At 42.1% G+C, this 20,153-nt stretch overlaps 1 protein-coding gene across 3 annotated transcripts in view; it reads right to left on the bottom strand.

Annotated features, from left to right (window-relative positions):
* The window catches only part of plekhh3 (pleckstrin homology, MyTH4 and FERM domain containing H3), a 39,845-nt gene extending 21,421 nt beyond the window's left edge, over window positions 1-18,424 (bottom strand). For 2 of the 3 annotated variants that reach the window (XM_053514552.1, XM_053514553.1), the window contains exons 1-2: window positions 17,792-18,424; window positions 4,148-4,203 (exon numbers count right to left, since the gene is read on the bottom strand). In XM_053514552.1, coding sequence (XP_053370527.1) covers window positions 4,148-4,203; window positions 17,792-17,950 — 215 coding nt within the window. In that variant the 5' untranslated portion in view covers window positions 17,951-18,424. Of the gene's footprint in view, window positions 1-4,147; window positions 4,204-6,293; window positions 6,840-17,791 lie in introns of those variants that run through there. The other variant, XM_053514555.1, reaches the window with a different exon arrangement.
* Window positions 18,425-20,153: the final 1,729 nt, after the last annotated feature.

The raw sequence follows: 20,153 nt of genomic DNA, 5'->3' as shown, positions 1-20,153 counted from the left end.
GGATAAGACCCGGCTCTAAACAATTCGACACGTTCCCCCAAGACTACAGCGTCAGACTCGAAGGTCTGATTTTAATCCCTGACGGATGGGCGTGAATTTAGACTCAGCGGGGGCTGAAATCTGCTGTCTGTCAACGGCTCGACTGTTACACGTACGCAGGGGACAGATGTGCAGCGTCTGCAGGTGTGTGTAAACAGACACGTATTGTGTGCTGATTGATAATCCCTGTATATATCACACACATATACACACACACTCTCACACAGTATATCTCGGGATCTACAGCTGTGTGAGGTCGGAGCGCTGCCTGTACAGGGCTCAGGCATTTCCACGTGACCTTCGACCTTTTAACGGGGTCGTCCTCCGGGGTCACTCATCGTAACGACGAGCACCTGTGTGTCTCTGAGCGGTTTGCTCGGAGTTCGTAAGGAGCCTCGTCGTAGGCAGCTTTCATAAGCGCCGCGGCGGTGTGTGTTTAATCGTGCGAGTGTTTGCACAGGTGTATGTTCGGGCGCTTGTGCTTGCATGCATGCAAATCGGGCGCTGTGGGCGTGACCTGGCGCTGCTCTTTACCGGTTAGTCGACCTCATTTTTTGAGTGAAAGAAACTGTATGACTTTCATTTAAGCAGAAACGTCTTTGAAATATGAATCGGGCGCGATGCAACTTCTTGGATCAAAGGTAAAATCGCGAGGTCTACGCTATATATATTTTCTTTCCGAACAGTTTTATAAGGAACTGCATCGCTTGTCAAAGTGCTTCTTACACTTTTTCTCTTACACCACAGCGATTTGCCATTTATATCAGATAATAATAATAATAATAATAATAAAACACATCAGGCTTTTTATCCACTCAAAGTTAGATTTAAGAATGTCGTCAGTCGCTCTCTGATTTTCTTTAGACGTTATGATGAGGGGAAAAAAAGTTTTTGTCATGTTACTGAAAAGTGCAGCGCTTTCAATAATGACGACTTTCTTTCTACCTTCCATAAGGAATAATCTCATCAAAGAAAACTTTATCAAATAGGAACGCTTACATTATGATGAACTGTGCAAAATTAAACACCCCCCTCTATATCAGACCAATCAGAATGAAGGACTCACGGTGCACTGTATAGGATCTACTCTGCTCAGACCGTACCTAATCTAATGTTGATTTGGAATCCGTTTGAAAACTTTTTTAATTATTTAATGTCTGTTGGAGGCTTAAATAGGACGGGTTTTTAACTACTGGAGTTTGTGTGTGTGTGAATGTGAAACTGGGTCAGTAAAGTGTCCTAGTTACTGATTAAACAGTGCCAGCGGAGAGTTTATAAGAGTGGGTACACAAAACCTAGACTCGCTCCCTTCTCTTCCACTCTCGCACCTCCTCCCTCGCTTGTTCCTTTATTTCCAGCAGTTTCCTGTTCATATGGGGCACACATATGGTTCTGCTTAGAGTGTGCTCCACTCCAAAGAGAGAGAGAAGACGCACAGACCACAACTTTACAGCTCTGGCAGCATTAATATCGCTCGGATTTCAAGCTGGATGGTTGGGGGTAGAATGAAGGAAAGAGAGAGAGAGAGAGAGAGAGAAAGAGTTGTTTGTTGAGGAAGGGAAAAAGTATAAAAGGTGTACAGGACCCACACTGACTTGTCCCGCCTCTCCTTTTTTAGGTGTCTGCGTCAGTCAATTCTTTTTCTATCTCTTTGTGTCCCGCTGAAAGTGTGTGTTTCTACCCATGAACGGTGCCGTGTTCCCTGTTCCTGCCGTTTGATCCGGCGTGACAAATTGCTTCCCGCTTTGCTCTCGCTCTCTGACAGGAAGTCGCCTTGCAGGCCCCTCGCAGCCGACGCAGCGCTACAGAGAACTCTGGGAAAGGAGTGGGTGGCTCGCCTGCAGGAGGAGGGGCTTCGATCACCTCCCCCCCACCTTTACTAGCACCGTCATCCTACCGTGGGTCAATCTTTTTTCTTTTTTTTTTTCACGTAACCCACTCCTTCTGCTTTCCTGCATTCTAGCTGAACATCGCCGTATTCCATCTTTTTTTTCCCCACAAAAGCCTAAACACAGACCTGAAGACATCATCAAAAACAGATATCAGAATTTACCATTTTAAGAAAATTTACCTCAGCACTCAGACATAAGGATACCGTGATATCTTTTTATAACTTTATATTTATTAACAACTTTAGCTGAATTTAATCAGTGACTCTGAACTGACTCACCACAGTGCAATGAGACTGCAGTGACAAAGTGATTCTAAATCGAGTGCAATGAGAGTACAGTGAGAAAGTGATCTTCAACTAACTTACAGTGAAATTTGATTCCAGTGAGAAAGTGATTTTGAAATGACTCACCCACAGCAAAATTAGATTACAGAGAAAAAAAGTGATTCTGAATTTAAACAACTAGAGTGGAATTTCACTGCAGTGAGAAAGTGATTCTGAATCGAATCGTATCTCCCATTCAATCCCAGTGAGAAAGTGATTCTGAATCGACTGACCTACAGTCCAACTTGATTACAAAGAAAAAAGTGATCCTGAATTGAAACAACTAGAGTGGAATTTCACTGCACCGGGAAAGTGATTCTGAATCGACTTACCTACAGTCCGATTCAACAGCAGTGAGAAAGTGATTCTAAGTCGAATCAAATCTCCAATTCAATCCCAGTGAATCGAATCACCTACAACCAATTCAATTACATGAGAAAAAATTTCCTCTAAATCGACTCACTCATAGTCCAATTTGATATATATATTTTTTTTTAACAGACTCCAATTTGATTACAGAGGAAAAAAGTGATCCTGAATTGAAACAACTAGAGTGGAATTTCACTGCATCGAGAAAGTGATTCTGAATCGAATCGAATCTCCAATTTAATCCCAGTGAGAAAGTGACCATGAATCGACTCACCTACAATTCAATTTGATTACATTTCAAAAAAGTGATTCTGAATCGAATCACAAACAGTCCAGTTTAATCGCAGTGAGAAAGTGACTCTGAATCAACTCACCTAAATTGCAATTTGACTGCGGTGTAAAAACTTTTCTGACGTTATTGCCGTGAATAAATCTTCTACTTAAACTATTTTTATTGAACTGATCTGCCTTCAATGACAAGATTTAAACATGAGACAGCTAGCGAGCTAAGCAGATAAGAAACGACCAGGTCATTGCTAACATAGGACAGCGTCAGGCCGATAGATTGGACAGTGAGTTGTGGCGAGGACGTGGAGAGAATCACATAAGTGATGCGTGAGGTACGTAAACCTTACGAGAAAAAAAAGATCATCTTCTGTCCTGGGGAGCCGGGTTTCATCACGAGAAACCTTTTAGCGCTGGTACCAGTCGGTGAATCTGTAACCTCCACACATTAATCTTGTTATGGATGCCTTTTTAAAACTGTCTGTCTCTCGTCTCGGGGATGGTGGGAATACAGAGAGAGAGAGAGAGAGAGACAGTGATTAAGAAAGGCTCTGTTCGACCCCGGGCTAAAAATACTGCTGTTTATTTAAGAGCCGTGCCAGAGCATTCCACAGAGAAGCCACGGTGCAGAGAGCAAAAGGACGCATGTATGCATGTGGACGTGTGTGTGTGTGTGTACGTGTGTGTGTGTGTGTGTTTGGACACTGATCCACTCAGGTCTCCTTGCCTTTAACCAACCTGACTCACCATCCACTATCTGTGTGTGTACGTGCTAGATATCCTGTCTAGTTTCTCTTTCATACACACACACACACACACACACACACACACACACCTTGGCAACACCTATTCAATCTAATTTAAATGCTCACAACTCCTGTTGTGTATGAAAGGGTGTGTGTGTGTGTGTGTGTGGGTGGGTGTGTATGCATTTACAGGTGTATGTACAGTATGTCATCGTGTAAAAATGTGTGTGTGTGATATACAGCCTTATATGACATGTGTCTTATCTGTCACTCAAAAAGGAAGTGGGAGATTTTTTCCGAGGCTGAAACCGAGTCCTGCTGGAGACCAGGGAAATTCTACACCTCTCACTTTCATTGTCCGAAGAAATCACATGACCTACAACGAGTCCGGCTCGCGGTTTGTAGTAAAAAAAAAAAAAAAAAAACTAAACTTTGTGTCACATAAAAAGTTTTTAGCTGTGTCCGAGTGGAACAAAAAATGAGGCGGACTCACCTGGGCGTGCCATTGGCTGATCGAGGCGGCTGAGAAAGAGTCACTTCCAGTTGGCCCTGTAGAGCAGGAAAGAAGAAACAGATTTGAGTCTCCTGGAGTTCTGTCTTTCATGCTTATTCGTCAGAAATGGGCGTGAATCTATGCAGCTGTCATTGCTTAATACGAACGAACGAACGGCCAACCAGAATGTGTGGTCGGTTTAATCCTGTTCGGTGTAAAAAGGAACACTTTACATGAATGTGTACACTGATTCGGTGCAAAAAAATTCCTTCTAAAAGTCTAACAGTAAAAAACAAACAAACAAAAAAAAACCCGTTAACTCATGGAACTTGGTTTTTTAATCATGAATATGCTGATTAAATTCCTCATCAGATCAGATTAGATAGCACCTCGTTGTCTAAATCTTTAAAATAAACAGTTCGGTTATCTCCAAATCAAACTTTTAAGGAAGCTTTATAATATTGACTCATTCTTTGGGTTGAGACCAGAACATTTTCCTAGGACTAAAATTCCCCAAAAAAGAAAAATGATTTAGTGTCCTTAGTCTTAACTTTTAGTTTCAGTTTAGAAATAACCTTCTAACCAGATGCCTCTGGAAAGAAAGCACATCCAAGTCTGAAAAGGAAACAAAAAAAAAAGGTCTGGATAATAGAGCTGACAATCTCTATACCACAATCTTATAGTCATGTGGCCAAACTTCTCAGAAGTCATTCTCAGGGGTCAGCTCTGTAAAAAAAAAGTCTCCTTATTGAATAAAAAAATATCTATATATGAGTTCCATGAAGTGGTGTTCAGACCACTTGTTTTTCTCCTCGAAGAGGCTTCTTCTGATCTAATTCATCAGAACAGACTGACCAGATCAGATGGGGTTTTCCTGAAGAAACTTCTCAGAAACTGTTCCAAACATCAACGATTAACGATCTAGCATCTCATCTCACTTGTTTCTCAGTCGGCGGTGATTAGATCACACAGCGCCTCCTTGTCCGAACCCTTTAAAAATAAACAACGGTGTTCAGTCCAGACTCTATCTCATGGTCAGTCTTCTCAGAAATGAGTTCAGACCTAAGACCCTTCTCTGATTTCGACTCCAATAAAAACTTGTTTTTTCAGGTTATAGATTTAGAGTTGTGAGTTTTTCCACTAGAGCTGCAGTACATGATTTTATTCTTAAAAAAAGAAATCATCACACTGTGATTATTTTGGCATGTATTGTGATCATGACTATGATGTCTATCTATTAAATGCACCACTTAACATTCAAATGTATTTATCTGGACTAACAGCAAACAACTTGAAAGATCTCATAAAGAGGATGCTTATGATAACTTTATTAATCATCCCAAAACATTATGATTCATTATGATAAAGTAAACAAATAGTTAACTTGTTGACAAACTCTACATAAACTCCAGACTATGAAGGATTAAATAATTGCACAGGTCAAATATTATATAATATTTTTTCTAATTTAACTTTTTTAAGTAAAAAAAAAAGTCTAGAAACTGTGTTGTCAATTTTAAACTATGTCAGTTAAAGTAAATGTTAACATTCCTATCAAATATTATCTTTTTGTCTGAAACTTTACTATGAACAATGATCTTCAGTTTAGAGAATTTTTTTTTTTTTTGCCTGTTTAATACAAGATCTAAAACAGGGTGTTCATGTTATAACCTCCAGAAGGAATCTAAACAAATTCCTTAAAACGAACGCAAATGTTTTATCAGATCAGATTGCATCTCGTTGTCTAAATCTTATAAAAAAAACAACGGTGCTCATTCCAGAGGATGCCTCGTGGATCTCGTCTTTGAGCTTCTCAGAAACTCTAGCACAGCCCTCATTTTCTGCTCTAATTTATCAAACTAATTTATTTCCCCCTCATAAAGCGACCAATCCAGAAAAAGAAACTAATCTCAAATTCTAAAAGTTCTCATGATATCCTCAGGTCTAAATCCATCTGATTAATCCGGAAAGTCTCGCTCTCCAAAACAGCAACCTTTTTAAAAATGTTCTAACACAACTTCAGACCCGACCTGGTCTTGGTGACAGAATAAACTTCACATTTACCTCAAAGAGTATCTCCTGATCTACTGAAACTACTGAAAGAAGTTTTTTGTTTGTTTGTTTGTTTTTTTAAATCAAAGCATACCTCCTGGTTAGAGAGCACCAACTGCACTGACTCCTTTTGATCTGACGTACAGTCGAGAGTGTTGTTCTCTGCTTCCAGAGGGAATCTCCTTGACTGAAGGCAAACAAGACCCGGTAATCCACTTGCAAGTCTAAAGTGAGTGAAACGTATGCGGGGCGTTCGAGTTCTGATCGAAGCTCCTATTCAGATAAAAAAAAAAAAAAAAACTCGTATCCTGGTGTGAACTCTGTTTTGTTTGTGAGATATTCGTTGAAAAAGGAAGTAGCCGATTTTACTGGGGAGAGTAGAAAGCCCCTGCACAGCTCTCCCACACAAGACCAGGGGAAATCTTTACCACGCTTTTTTTTATTTATTTAATATAAATATTTCTAAGAAACTCCTTAAAAAAAGAAAAGAAAAAAACGAAGATGCTCTCAAAGTCAAGTCGGTGTCTACTCCTTATTGTCTTTCTAAATAAATCTCAGCCTTCTCCTAGTCTGACTCCACTAATCTCACTAATCAGTTTTTTTTTTTTTGTGCGACGTGACGACTAGTACAACCTTGTATCTGTGACTTCACTGCAGTTTCATTGTCATGTACTTCCTCTGTTTGGAAAAAAAAAAAAAAAGCAGGACAGTGAATATGCTTTCAAAGAGGAACTCAAAAGGGTGCTTTTTTTTTTAATTCCTTTTTATTTGAGGTTAGCGGACAGGGGGGTTGGGAACATGAGGAACATGTCACGGTAAATTACCATAGTGAATTTTGAGCTGAAAATATTCCAGAGAATTGACGCGCATCAGCCCCGGTAGTAGTTTGCTGAGGTCAATGAATGAATAATTATAATGTGCGGGGTCTCTAAGGGACTGACCGGAGATTCACGAATCAATTCTTATTCTGACAATCCGATCAAGGAGAAAGAGAAAGAGAGCGAAAGAGGGAGAGAGGAAAAAAAACAACAACATTATATCACAAACACCCCGTCTACATGTTGATGGATTTGAAGGTTTTCCCCCCTTAGTAAAAAGCCAGAATGTAATAATAATAACCAGCATCACCTCCACTTGGTTTCTATTGGGTCGAAAGACTAGGGCTTGTTTATTAGCGAGAGCCAAAGTGGGGCCCTTGATCCTGAAAATCTCAAGTCTTCGGTCTTGGCTCCTATTCTTCTTCGCTTGTAACTTGTCTCGGATGCCAAAAGAATAACTGTAAAAATGCTGCTAAGGACATGGTGGCATGTCGGGTTCGGGAACGGACGTCCGGATTCTTTAGGCGCATTCCCCCGCATCCGTTTCCCCTCCATTTGCTTTTTAAAAAGAGAGAGAGGGGAAAGAGAGAGAGAGAGAGAGAGAGAGGAAGGAAAGAAAGAGCGATCCCATCTGCAGCTGGAGCTCTTTTGAGGTCAAACAGTGTGAAGCAGTTTAAAGTGACGCTTAAAGTAACGACAGGCAAAACAGTATTCGTGCTTAAGATTCATGGCTTTGTTGACGGTTTAGTGGTTTCTGAAACGCTGCACAGTTCTGGCTCTCGGCCAATCAGTTAAATCGAGTGTCAAATGTCCCGCGGTGAAAATAAACATGAAGCCTTTAACGCCTGCTAGGGAAGACCTGACGACGATGATAACGTGATGTAGTATTAATGCGTGCAGCTGCTACGAAGATAACACTGACATACGTGTTGCTCGTTAAACACTACTGTCTTACAGCTTGTACTACACTCGCACACCGCATGTACCTTTTACACCTCGCAGCGTACGCTCCCCTCTCGCACCGTACGCTCCCCTCTCGCACCGTACGCTCCCCTCTCGCACCGTACGCTCCCCTCTCGCACCGTACGCTCCCCTCTCGCACCGTACGCTCCCCTCTCGCACCGTACGCTCCCCTCTCGCACCGTACGCTCCCCTCTCGCACCGTACGCTCCCCTCTCATAACGTACACAACCCTCTAACACACTGCAAAAAAACACCCATTACCACTGTACTCTATTTTCAGTGTCATCCTTTTTTTTTACTGATTTTTTTAAACTACATATCACACAATGGAGGTTCTGTCCCACATCTCGGGCGTGCGTTTTCACACGTGCACGTTCTAGAGCCAGTTCGGAAGGAAGTGAGGTGTTTTTCCTGGCGGTGCTCGTTTAAGAAAGAGAATTAACACACACACACACACACACACACACACTCAGGTGAAATTCAAGGAGCGAGCATGGACAGGCTGGGGAGGAACAGAAAGCATTTGTGTCCAGTGTATCCACCTGTAACAAGAGACCAACCACGTCGTGCGATGAAACACACAAACACACACACACACACACACACACACACACACACAACGTTGTTATAGTTCTGTGTGGCAGGTGCAGTCCTCGCGCCAGTAGCCTGAATTGGTGTTTGGAGGTCAAATCTCACTGGTTCTTGTCTGTCAAACACACACATACACACATACAGAGCAAGAGAAAGAAGCATACGCCATAACAACCCCCCCAACACACACACACACACGCACACACACACACACACACGCACACCCACACGCACGCACACACACACGCACGCACACACGCACACAGTTGCCAGTTTTAGCCACTAGAATGATTAAGCCTGAGGGTGATTTCCTGGAAAATTACAGGGAGATCGTTCTCAAAAGCCCACACTTCTCCTCTCCATGCTGATCGCCTGATCTTACTAAACACACACACAGCCACACACACACATCCCTTCGCCACTGTGCCAGGCCTGCCAGTGATTTCCCGGTACTGGCTGGTATGCTCTGGCAACATCGCTTCCATCTGGCGCTCTCGCTTGCCAGAATTGATCGGACTGTAAGATGACCCTCATTGCCTCCTTCGCGCTGCCCTCCACGCTATCTTCTGACCTTTTACACACTCCTCAATGTGCATGAGTGTGTGAGAGTGTGTGTTATGTGATATCCACCATCGTACGCACTTCCCAGAGGTCAGGAGGTTAAAGGTTAAGAAGGCGAATAGATGCACCATTCCTTTTTTTTTTTTCTCATTCCAAGATCGATAAGAATTTCTGATTGACAGAAAAAAGGGGCGTTACTTTCTCTCCGCTAGGAATTACAATGAAGGTAGCCGACCTGAGAGCTTGCACGGGCGGAAATGTGCGGATGGCGCTTTTGGGCTGTCTCGGTGTGAAATCTTATCCGGGGCAATATAGCAAAGGCTCTGACAGCCCACACACACACGTTCGCACACCTTCGGTGTTTTACGACTAGGACTGCTAATTTTAGTGCATGCACACACACACACACACACACACACACTCACATAGTACAAGAGTTCCACCTTTATATGAAAAGTCCTGACAGAGCAGCAAGAGAATCAGGCAAGAAGAGGAGCTGGGACAGAAAAAAAAGAGACAGTGTGTGTGTGTGTGTGTGTGTGTGTTAATAAGAGTCAATGTTTAACCAGGGCGGAGAGAAGCGTTTAATGGCGGGCAGGCTCAGCAGGAAGGACGGTCATAAAACTTCCACCTGACGACTTCTTCATGAATGAGGCTTTTTTTCTCTCTCGACTTTCCCGATATGAACGATGGCTTTGTTGCATCTCTGCGGTTTGAAATGGAAGACGATAGCGACGATTATGACGACAAGGTGTTTTATTAAAAGGGGAGAAAATTTTTACGCCATGACACCCGGATCGACACGATACTCACGGCTGCCCTGATGCGAAAGAGCTCTTGTTTTGCTCGGGAATTAACATTAACGAATGCAATTAGTGTAACTCTTCAGGAATTAAAACTGTCAAATTGTTTAAAAAATATTTTTAATAACGTTTTGCTGAACATTCACTTCCCAGGATGCATTGCAGTTATACAGTACAAGGCAGCTGTGCTAAAAGTTGCAACAATGGAGGAATGAACGTTAAAGTCGATTCAGTTGATCAGTTTGTGTGTGTGTGTGTATATAAATAAGCACAGATTTAAGAATCGCTTGATTAGTGAACCATGACACTATTATCAGCATGTAGGAATGTAGGAAGCATAAAAATAAAACACTAAGTATATATATATATATATATATATATATATATAAAATAAATCAGGTCAGAATTTGTTCGTTAAATGAATCTGGAATCTTTATCTTTAAATATACTGTACAAAGTTACACCTCTCTTATTTTTCTGATTCTCACTTGTGACCTGTAGAGGGCGCTCTGATGAGGCCGGAGCTTAAACGATGGCGTGTGATCCCGAGGCCTGGCAGCGGCGTTCGGTCCTGGCACAACCGCTAGCGGAATGATTCATCCGGACAGGAGATGCAGTGATGGCTTCGTTCCCTGCTTCACTTCTGTTTCCTTCTCCCGGGAGACCAGGGTTGAGTAAAACGGCCAGAAATGCCTCTCCTCTGCCAGCCGCGGGCCTCTGGAGCAGATGTGCGTGTGCGTGCGTGTATGAATAGGTGGGACTAACCAGACGCAACTATTTTTTTTTTCCATTAACGTTTCATTACCCGCTTGGTTTCGGTCCTGACGGCGTTTCTCCCGGTCCCACTTTTTTTCTTCTTCTTTCTTTTACTAAGACTCGATTTATAATTAAATGTTGGTTCGGGTCCAGAGCTTCTGGTTTAATGTCGCAACAGTGGAGCAGAAAGTGCACACGCGAGAGGGAAAAAACCATTCCTAACACTACTTGGTTTATTTTACCCGATACAGAGCTTAAAAACGTCAAGAACACAGACATTTGGCCAGGATGGGGCCGAGGCAGAGCGACGTTACACCGATTTTACCGTCTGCTTTGTGCCAGAAAGCAGTTTACTCTTTATTTTTTCCCCATGATGCTTAGGACATCACACAATTACAGCTGCAGCTGGTGCGGCATGCCGGTGGCATTGTAACGTCGTCAAGAAGCGTCTAAGGGAAAAAAAAAAAGGGGGGGGGGGGGGTCGGGGTTTGTATTTCTTCAAAAACATGGAAAAGCCAGAATGACTTAGGGAGGCCTTCCAGAGCTAAAATAAGACATGAAGACGGGGAGAGGAGGTAAGGGGGGGAGTGAATGAAAGACCGAAAGAAGAAGAAGAAGAAGACGAAGAAGAAGAAGTGTAAAGGGGCCAAGAAGAAGTCCAATCTAGCGTCGCTGTTGTAACTGACTTGTGTGTCGTAAAGCTCTGTAGAAACGGCTCCAGTGGTCACTGTGAGGTTTACGAGGTCAAATCCCAGGAGCAGCTGTTGAGCAAGACTTTAACCTTCGAGCTGCTTGGATTAGTGTCCTGTCGCACCAGTGAGTGTCGTGCAAATGAGGGGGATCTCAGACGAAATGCAACCGGGGCCGTTAACATGGTTAGAAAGCCGTTTTTTCGCTTGGTTTTACTTCAAGGAGACACCAGAGGAGCATCGGAAGCACATATCAAAATAATAACCGCTTTAAGAGTGAAGGATGTGGTGACGCTATCGTGTCAAGATGATTAAAGAAATCTAGCAGCGCTGTTTCTAAAAAATAAAAATAAAAACATACATGACACGATGGGTCTGTCTCGACTGTCGTGGGTGCCAATATTTATTTTATCTTTACACATGTTGCTTCACAGCGACACCTGTGGATCAGGCTCTCATTCATAATTTGGAAATTTAGTAAAAGAGTGAACCAAATAAAGGCAGAACTAACCACACACACACACACACACACACACTCTCCTGTATGTCAGTGATCAGTTTCTGTTAAACATTAACTGGTTCCTTCAGCTCACTGTATAATGACTAAACCTTTCCGTAGCCCTTGATGCCGTACTTCTCCGGTGCGGCTATAAAAGTTTCAGCTTGACTCCGGTCCAGGTACAAAAGACTCGCGCGGGCAGAGGGGGGAGTGGGGGGTTGCTGTTTAGCTAATACAGAAGTGGAAGAGCCTCGTGTGAGACATAATGAGACGGGTTTCTCGGAAGTAGGCGGCTTTGGGGTCAATAGTCCGGGCCGGATGAGGACTATTGATCGGCGTTAGGAGGTAGCGTGCTTTTGCTGGTGCGGCCGAGATATCAATAATCCATAATTCCTGCAGCTGCCGTGAATAAACCATGAGTCGTGACCTGATCGGTGCTGCGCTGTTACACAAAGACAGAGCAGGACTAATAATAATAACTGCATAATAGCATCATAGAATTTCACAGTACTTATTATAGACACATCTATCCTGTTCTGTAACTTTCATTACGGCAGCTTCCTTTTTACTTGAGTAATTCCCAAACCTGGATTAAAAACTACTGTTGTGAAGTTTAAAGTGACATGTAATAATAATAAAAAAAAGTTTGAGAGTTCAGTCTTCCAGCTTCTGCAAATTAAGTCACATGACTAAGTGGTCATTTAACACAATCCAACATTGACTGATGGGGAACTCATTCAAAAGGTGTATAAAGTTGTGCATGGTTATTTAAAGACTTATTTGAAGATGTATTAAAAAAAATTTTTTTTAACCATCTAAGTCTGTTTACACACTAAACAATTGCTCTTCCCTCCCCCGCTGGCCTGCTTTCACATTAGTCGCGTACTTGAGCTAGCTTTAGTATTTATACCCTCCAATACAGCAGGTGGCAGTACGCACCTTTTTGGTTCGTGAGCCACCAATAAACACAAAGAGAAGCCCTGTATGAGAAATCGGAAGTCGTCCTTGCGCCTAATGTTGCCATCTCAGGATTTCTACCCTTCCGCGTGCCTTGCTGCTTATTAGCTGTGGTCGGTGTAGTTGAGATGAGAAACACACAGCAATCATAGGAGTCAGACAGCGTCCATTCTAAACTCCCGCCTTGGCTTTCATACGTGATTCGAGCCGTGCCTGAGCGTGCCATGCCGTGCCCGGAGTGTTCATATAAGACAGTCGAGCATGCTCTAATCCGGGCCGGAGTCCACGGTGTGAAATCTTCTTCAGTTTTTCACAGTTTCATGTACAGATAAATTAAGACGCATTTTTTGCGACTGCGAAGGTACGAAATAGATATGAAGCAAATGACATTTCTACTCATCTTGGCGAATTTATGTGGCGTGTGTGAAAAAGCCATCTTTCAGACTGCTGTCCTCGTTAAAAGACTTCTATATATTTTTGTTTTGATTTTAGCATTTCTAAATAATTGTTTTATAAAACTATACACTTATTGAGGCAAAATGAAAACATATAACTCCTTTATCTTCTCTCCATGTGTGTAGAAGTAAAGTGACAAAAACAAACAAACAAAAAAATAATAATTTAATTTAAGACTGATCTCTCTGGGATAGGGTCAGTCTGACCTTTATCCATTTTACTCCAAAGTCCAATCTTTGCTCCCTTAGCAAAGTGAATCCTTTTTTTAGATCCTGATTAAACTCACTAACAAGAAGACACACAGCTGTTTAGTCCCAATCCTGTGAGTTCTCATCACATTGTGCGTGTGTATGGAAATGCTCTTACTTCCACTATTAAACATAGCTCTAGTTTAAGATGGGTCAGCTCTTTTCTTCCAAGCGAAGAAGGGTTCTTAACCCATTTTAAATCTCATTAGTTGTTTTCTTTGTTTGTTACAGCCCAATAATTTAACCCTTCTGAAAAAAAAAAAACACACAAATGTATAATGTATAAAGCATGTTATGTTTTTTATTTTCTGGGATGAACTCAAAACAATGTGACTTAAAATATATATTTAAAAAAAAAAAAAGCTTGGCTGGCTTTATAATGAGTCTCTGATGAGTGACAGCTATTTCTGCTGGATCGTTTTAGCATGAATGAGGGATTAAGAAGGAAAAACCAGGAGGGAGGGAATGATGAATGGATGATGTAAGGACAAAAGGAGGCATCAGGAAGCAGCCTAAAAGCTCCTGGGGCAGTTGCTTATTGATTAGGTATAGGATTCAGTGCAGCACAGACTGTGTGTGTGTGTGTGTGTGTGTGTGTGTGTGCGTGTGCGTGTATTTACCTATCCACATAAGCCTCCGAGTGAGTCAGACGGCAAAGACATGTTGGTGTCTGTCTCTGCAAACTCTTGCTCGGATAAAACCCTCATCATAACACTGATTACACACAACGCGGAGACTGATTTAAGATTTAAGATTTGCTTTTGGAGTGTTCAAGATATTCTTCAGCTTGGTATATATTTGTATAAACACACACACACACTTTTTTTTTGAGTCAGTCTTTGTGGAACTGAGCTGTAAATTACTCAGCGTGTGTGTGTGTGACAGACAGTAATCAATGGAGACAATCCTGGCATTCTGTTCAGAAGTCTAACTATAAAAACCTTAGACATGTGACTCGTTTGTAAATATGATATAATATATAGTATCAGTACACACCTAAGGCTGGCAGAATTGAATTATCCCCCCCACATACACACACACACACACGTCTCTCTGTCTGCTTTTCTGTCTTTAATCGACTTTTATATACACCACGCCGTCTCACCCACTCTCCTAATGTTGTGTGTGTCAACAATAGCCCTTCACACACTCTACACGGACAACACAATGACCTTAGATGTTAGATGACCACTCTTGCTGTATGTGGTAGGTGTGTGTGTGTGTGTGCGTATGTGTGTGTGCGCACGTGTGGCTAGACTGACTAACAGCCAGGAAGTAAACACACCCAGGACCGGGCCTGATAATGAAGTATGTCAAAAGTCTTTGTTGGAATTACATCAGACGCACGCTGGTGATGATGTAATGCGTCTGAAGGACACGGCAGTTTGAAAAAGGCACTGGTGCTAGTTTCTTTTCCCCCCTGTTTAAAACAACACGATCTCACACACGCACACATAAACCCCTTTCAGGGATAAGCGATACACCTTTCGTGACTGAAACCTTTTCTCTTGTGTAGACTGTGTAAGTAAAGTGATGCTGGTTCGAGGAACTTGGGAACGATGATTCGTTATTTCCGCCGATCTGAAAATGAGCGATGAGATGAATTGAACTTGTTCTCTCTTGTTACAGGAATCATTACGGCAATTCGGTAGAGCAGTCTGCTAATGCTAATGCTAAAGGAGCGGTATCTTGTGATCCGAAGTAAAAGTTTGACTTTTGATAACGAGCCTTGCTCGTGAAATCGTTGGCGCTCTTCCAGAATATACATTTTAAAAAAATCTGTTTTCAAAAGATAAACACAGCAAATAAAACGCTGTTACGCTGCGATTATTACACGTTCAAATGTGTGCTCTTACAGGGAAGAAATGAATGACAACTCAGATTTGCTGCTCCTACACCAGGGTTGATCATTTTTTTTATATTTTACAACACACTGTAACTGTAAACTGTTTTTACTGTTACGTTTATGTTGTAAAAACATCCCATTAAAATAAAAAATGTGGTTTTCTGTAAGTGCTTAACGCACACCCCTTGTTTTATTTGGCTTTATTCTTCTGTAGACGTACTGTACAACTTTACCTATAAGTCTGAGTTATTAGAGGCACTGGATACTCCTTCCTAAATAAAAAAAAAACCTTAAACAAGCATGTTCTTCAAGAAAAAAAAGAGCTATTACCATGCATGTGATTTTTATCTGTAAGGTCTTAAAAACTTGATGTAATTAATCAGTAAAGAGAGCTGCACTAAAGCAACTGTGGCACGTATCGATCTCATCTCTATCAGCCCTGTGAACACGCTGCCGTGTCGCACCTGTAACCATAGTGAACAACACGCCAACTGAAATCTACCTCCGACCAATCGTGTGGCCGCACCTCTGCCCTACTGTTCATACAAGAGCGCTAATTAGAGCGTGAAATAACGGCTCCTACACCCTACAGCCCACGTACTGCACTCGCTGTATGCAAAAAAAAAGAAGCCGTCTGTGATTACAGACTGTTTTTTTTTTGTCGCTCTACACATGTGGCGTGCGACAAGACTAGCCCGACAGGTCCTGCAAGCCTCGAACTGACTAGCGGCACTAACATGCTAGCCTGCATTTGCTGAGTGTTTGGTTACTGTGGCAACAAGCTGAGGCTGATGTTAAAAAGGGAAGGTAAAAAAGCCTAGAGTGTTTTGCGCAGGAGTTTAACCTTTTTGCATGGTACATATCAGCAGTTTCAGCTCTGGAGTCTTGAACTGGTGTAACGATTCAGGCTACTGGATGTACCATTGTGATATTTAGGAATTTTGAAAAATGAAACTCTTCACTGATAAACACAAAAGTGAACTTTTTATAAAACAATTGCTTACTAAATAGACGAACGAGTCTTTTTAAAAACTTGTGAAGAGTCTGTATTTATTTTATAGCACCAGGTTCAACTTTCACCTCATGTTCAGGTGCTATGTTTCTATAATATTAATAAATGTCCGGTTAGGAAATTGGAGGGTTGCATCAGCACAGGTGTCCGGCGGTAAAAACTTGTGTCAACGTCCAAGTTGTCTCTGTTGGGCCCTTGAGCGAGGCTTTTAACCCTCAACAGCTCACATGTATAATGAAATACAAATGTAAGTCGCTCTGCATAAGAGCATCTGCCAAATGCCTAGTGTGTAAATGTTCACACTACCTACTTTAAGTGCACTGGGATCTATGTTCGAGTCCCTGAACTGAAAGCAGCACCAATTGACAGGAGTGTGTGACGCATGTGTGTGTGTGTTCTGATATACTTTTCTGCTCACCTTGTTTGTAAAGAGTAATTATTTGAGCCATTATATCCTGCTCGAATTAGGCTGACGATCATCAGAACTACTTTTTTTTTGTTCGTTGCTGTAGTTGTCGCTTGTGCAAACTCTAGATGGGTGAAAATCCCAGTATTGATAAAATAACTAAACCAGTACATTTGGCAGAAACTGCCTGAGATCACTGAGAATTGATCCCTATTCTGATGACTGACATTAATATTAAATGAAGATATTGTGCATTGCACCAATGCCACATGACATTAAATATACACTAGAAGTTCATCTAAAGTGTTTGGCCAAACCTGCAAAGACACCGTGTGCAAATATATGTACTTCAATATGGAGTCGGTCCCCCGTCCGCAACTATAATTGCTTCCACTGTTCTTGGAAGGCCGTCCACAATATTTTGGAGTGTTTCTGTGGGAATTCATGCCCATTCATTCTGTAGAGCATTTATGAGGTCAGGCACCGAGATGTTGGACGAGAAGGTCTGGCTCGCAATCTCCGTTCCAGTTTATGCAAAAAGTGCACGATGTTTCCAAAAGTGATCAAGTGCTTCAGTGGAACACGTCAAACCGTGTCTTTATAGTCCTTGCTTTGTGCACAGGAGCACAGTCATGTTGGAATATAAAAGGTGCCTTCAACAACTGCTGCCAGAAAGTTGGAAGCATAGCATTGTCCAAGATGTCTTAGTACATTACGCTGAAGCATCAAGATTGTCCTTCACTGGGGACATAATTGACAGGTTTGGCCAAATACTTTTTTTTTGTTGGTTATAATATTATCTACATTCATATAATAATAATAATAATAATAATAATAATAATAATAATAAGTATAAATGGTGATGCAACATCGCAAAACCAAACAAACACAACTAACTTTACACACTGACAAGGTTGTCACTCAAGCGTTTCCTGCTCTAAACTTTTGTTTACAATTGTTATTGTTACTTTGATGACGTTCACGTACCGGCGCGCAGTGGCGCGTGCACTCCTCCTTATTGCGCAACTCGAAGGAGTCCTCCTCCTCCTCTTCCTCCTCGAGCTCGTCTCTCCCTCCATGCTCGCGCCCCAACAAACGGAAGCCTCGCGTGCAGCACAGCCACCAGCAAACCCCCCGCAAAGGCATTCAAAATCCGCGCACGAGCTCTTTCCGTTTGTTTGTTGTTCTTCTTCTTCTTCAGTTCTTATTAACAGCAGCACCTGTGCGCAAAATGGCGGCGCGCACACATCCGCCCGGCGCGCGCTCCGTTACCTTGGAAACGGAGCCCCTCTTTCTGCAGAAATGTTGATTTTTTTTCCTCTCCTTCAAGCGAGTTTGTTGAACTTTATATCCAAACGTAGTATATATTTCCCAGGCATTTTCTCTATTTCTTTTTTCTTTGCAGAGAAGAAAAGTTAAAACCAGCAAGCGAGTCTAGCAAAAAACTAATAATAAAAAAAAAAGTTATTTATTAATAACTCTTTCCGAAATGAAACGTTCAATTTTTAAACTTCGCCAAACTCAAGAAATAACTCGGTGAATGCAGTTAAACTCGAATAACGTCACTTTTTTTTGCCTCTTTCCCCGGTGTCACACAGAGCTCCGCTCCTCTCTCTCTCCGTCTCCGCTGTCCCGCTTCTAGACTGCCGAAAGTTCAGCGTGCACGAGCGTGTTGGAGGACGGAGGGCGCGGCTTAACAAGCACACGTGCCATATCCTGAAATGCGATTGGCTGATCAGGCGCACTCCTACAGAATGACCCCGCCTCTTTTTTGGCAACAGGCCCAGACATGCCATTCCAGCCCTCCAATGCAGCAATGCACTGCACAGTGATATATTCAGTGTATAAGCATCTTATTGTGTTTATCAGAGTAATTATGGAGTGAGTAGTGTCATTTTAGTCATTTTTTTTTTGTTTCCATGGTCAAAAAACAAAACCAGTCAAACAACACAATCAGTATGACATTATTTTGTTAAAATTGCAACTTGCACTTGTTAATTCATTGATTTATTCATCTTGTAAAATGTGTTTCCTGTACATTTACAGCATTTAGCATTCACCTAGCTTATTTAGACCAACTTTCGGTACCCTGCACACAATGGCAATCCATCACCGGGCGCGCACTGTCTAACTAATCTGCATGTCTTCGGATTGTGGAAGGAAACCGGAATACCCAGGGGAAACCCATCAAGCACGGGGAGAACATGCAAACTCCCCCCGAGGCAGGATCAAACCCTCGACCCTGGAGTTGCAAGGCTGCAGTGCTAACCACTGCGTCACCAAGCCACCTTAGACATGATAATGCTTGTTTTAGCAAGCGCTAAATTAAACCCACTGACTGTAAGTGTATTAACTATATATTTACAACTGTAGCACTTTTAGATCGTAATTAATAGTGATATCCACTACTGTAACATAAAAAAGAAAAACAGACAAACTAAAAATCATAGATGTGTATCACGGTAATGATTTCTGCCTTGGGTCTGTGTGTACAGTATGTGTGTGTGTGTGTGGAGTTTGCATGTTCTCCCCATCCTTGGTATGTTTCCCCCAGGTACTCTGGTTTCCTTGTCCGTAGAATGTCTGTGTGCCCTGCGATGGATTCGCGCCCTGTCCAGGGAGTACTCCGTCTCGTTCCCAAAGTCTCCTGGGGTAGTCTACAGGCTCTCATGACCCTGTATCTGGATAAGCAGTATAGATGATGAATGAATAAATGAATAGAATCAAACACTTCTGGTTATATGTTATCAGTCCTTCGGGACCTTCCAGGGACCTAATTTGAGTATGTGTAAATAAAAAAGGACCACTCCATCCATGATGTTGCAAAAAATGTACAAATTGAAGAAATTCAGTGGAAGAATCAAATCCCAGAGAGGAATACGGTGTTAGAATCTCTGCTAGTGCGGACCATTAGGGTGGTCTAAGCAAATTCATGGGAATGTATCCAGCTTTTTGGCCCTTTTCTGTTCCAGCTGTGATGTCATCGTTTGAGACGGAGCGCCATGGAATGCTGAAGTGAAAAGTAGGTAAAGAAAAGTTAGCTTATTTATTTGAGTAGTGCCGAAAGGGGGAATCTGGAGCCTGTGTGTGTACTGACGAGAGAGTGTTAAGACTTGGGTGAGGGAGCAAATGATGAAAGACAGACAGACAGAAAGACAGAGAGAGAGAGGGAAAGAGAGAGAGGTGTTAATATGGCCTCCTGAAACAAATTTCGTGCTTGAATGAAAAGCAGATGGACTTCCAGGAAGGGAAAACAAAAAAGGACAAAGGGGGAGGTTGAGAATGAAAAAGGTTTAATCCCACAAAAAAAAAAAAAATCTAAATCCATTTTCTTTCAGTTCTTTCATTT

This window comes from Clarias gariepinus, chromosome 16, assembly GCF_024256425.1.
Source record: "Clarias gariepinus isolate MV-2021 ecotype Netherlands chromosome 16, CGAR_prim_01v2, whole genome shotgun sequence".
NCBI lineage: Eukaryota > Metazoa > Chordata > Actinopteri > Siluriformes > Clariidae > Clarias > Clarias gariepinus.
This window is presented reverse-complemented; position numbering and strand designations above follow the sequence as displayed.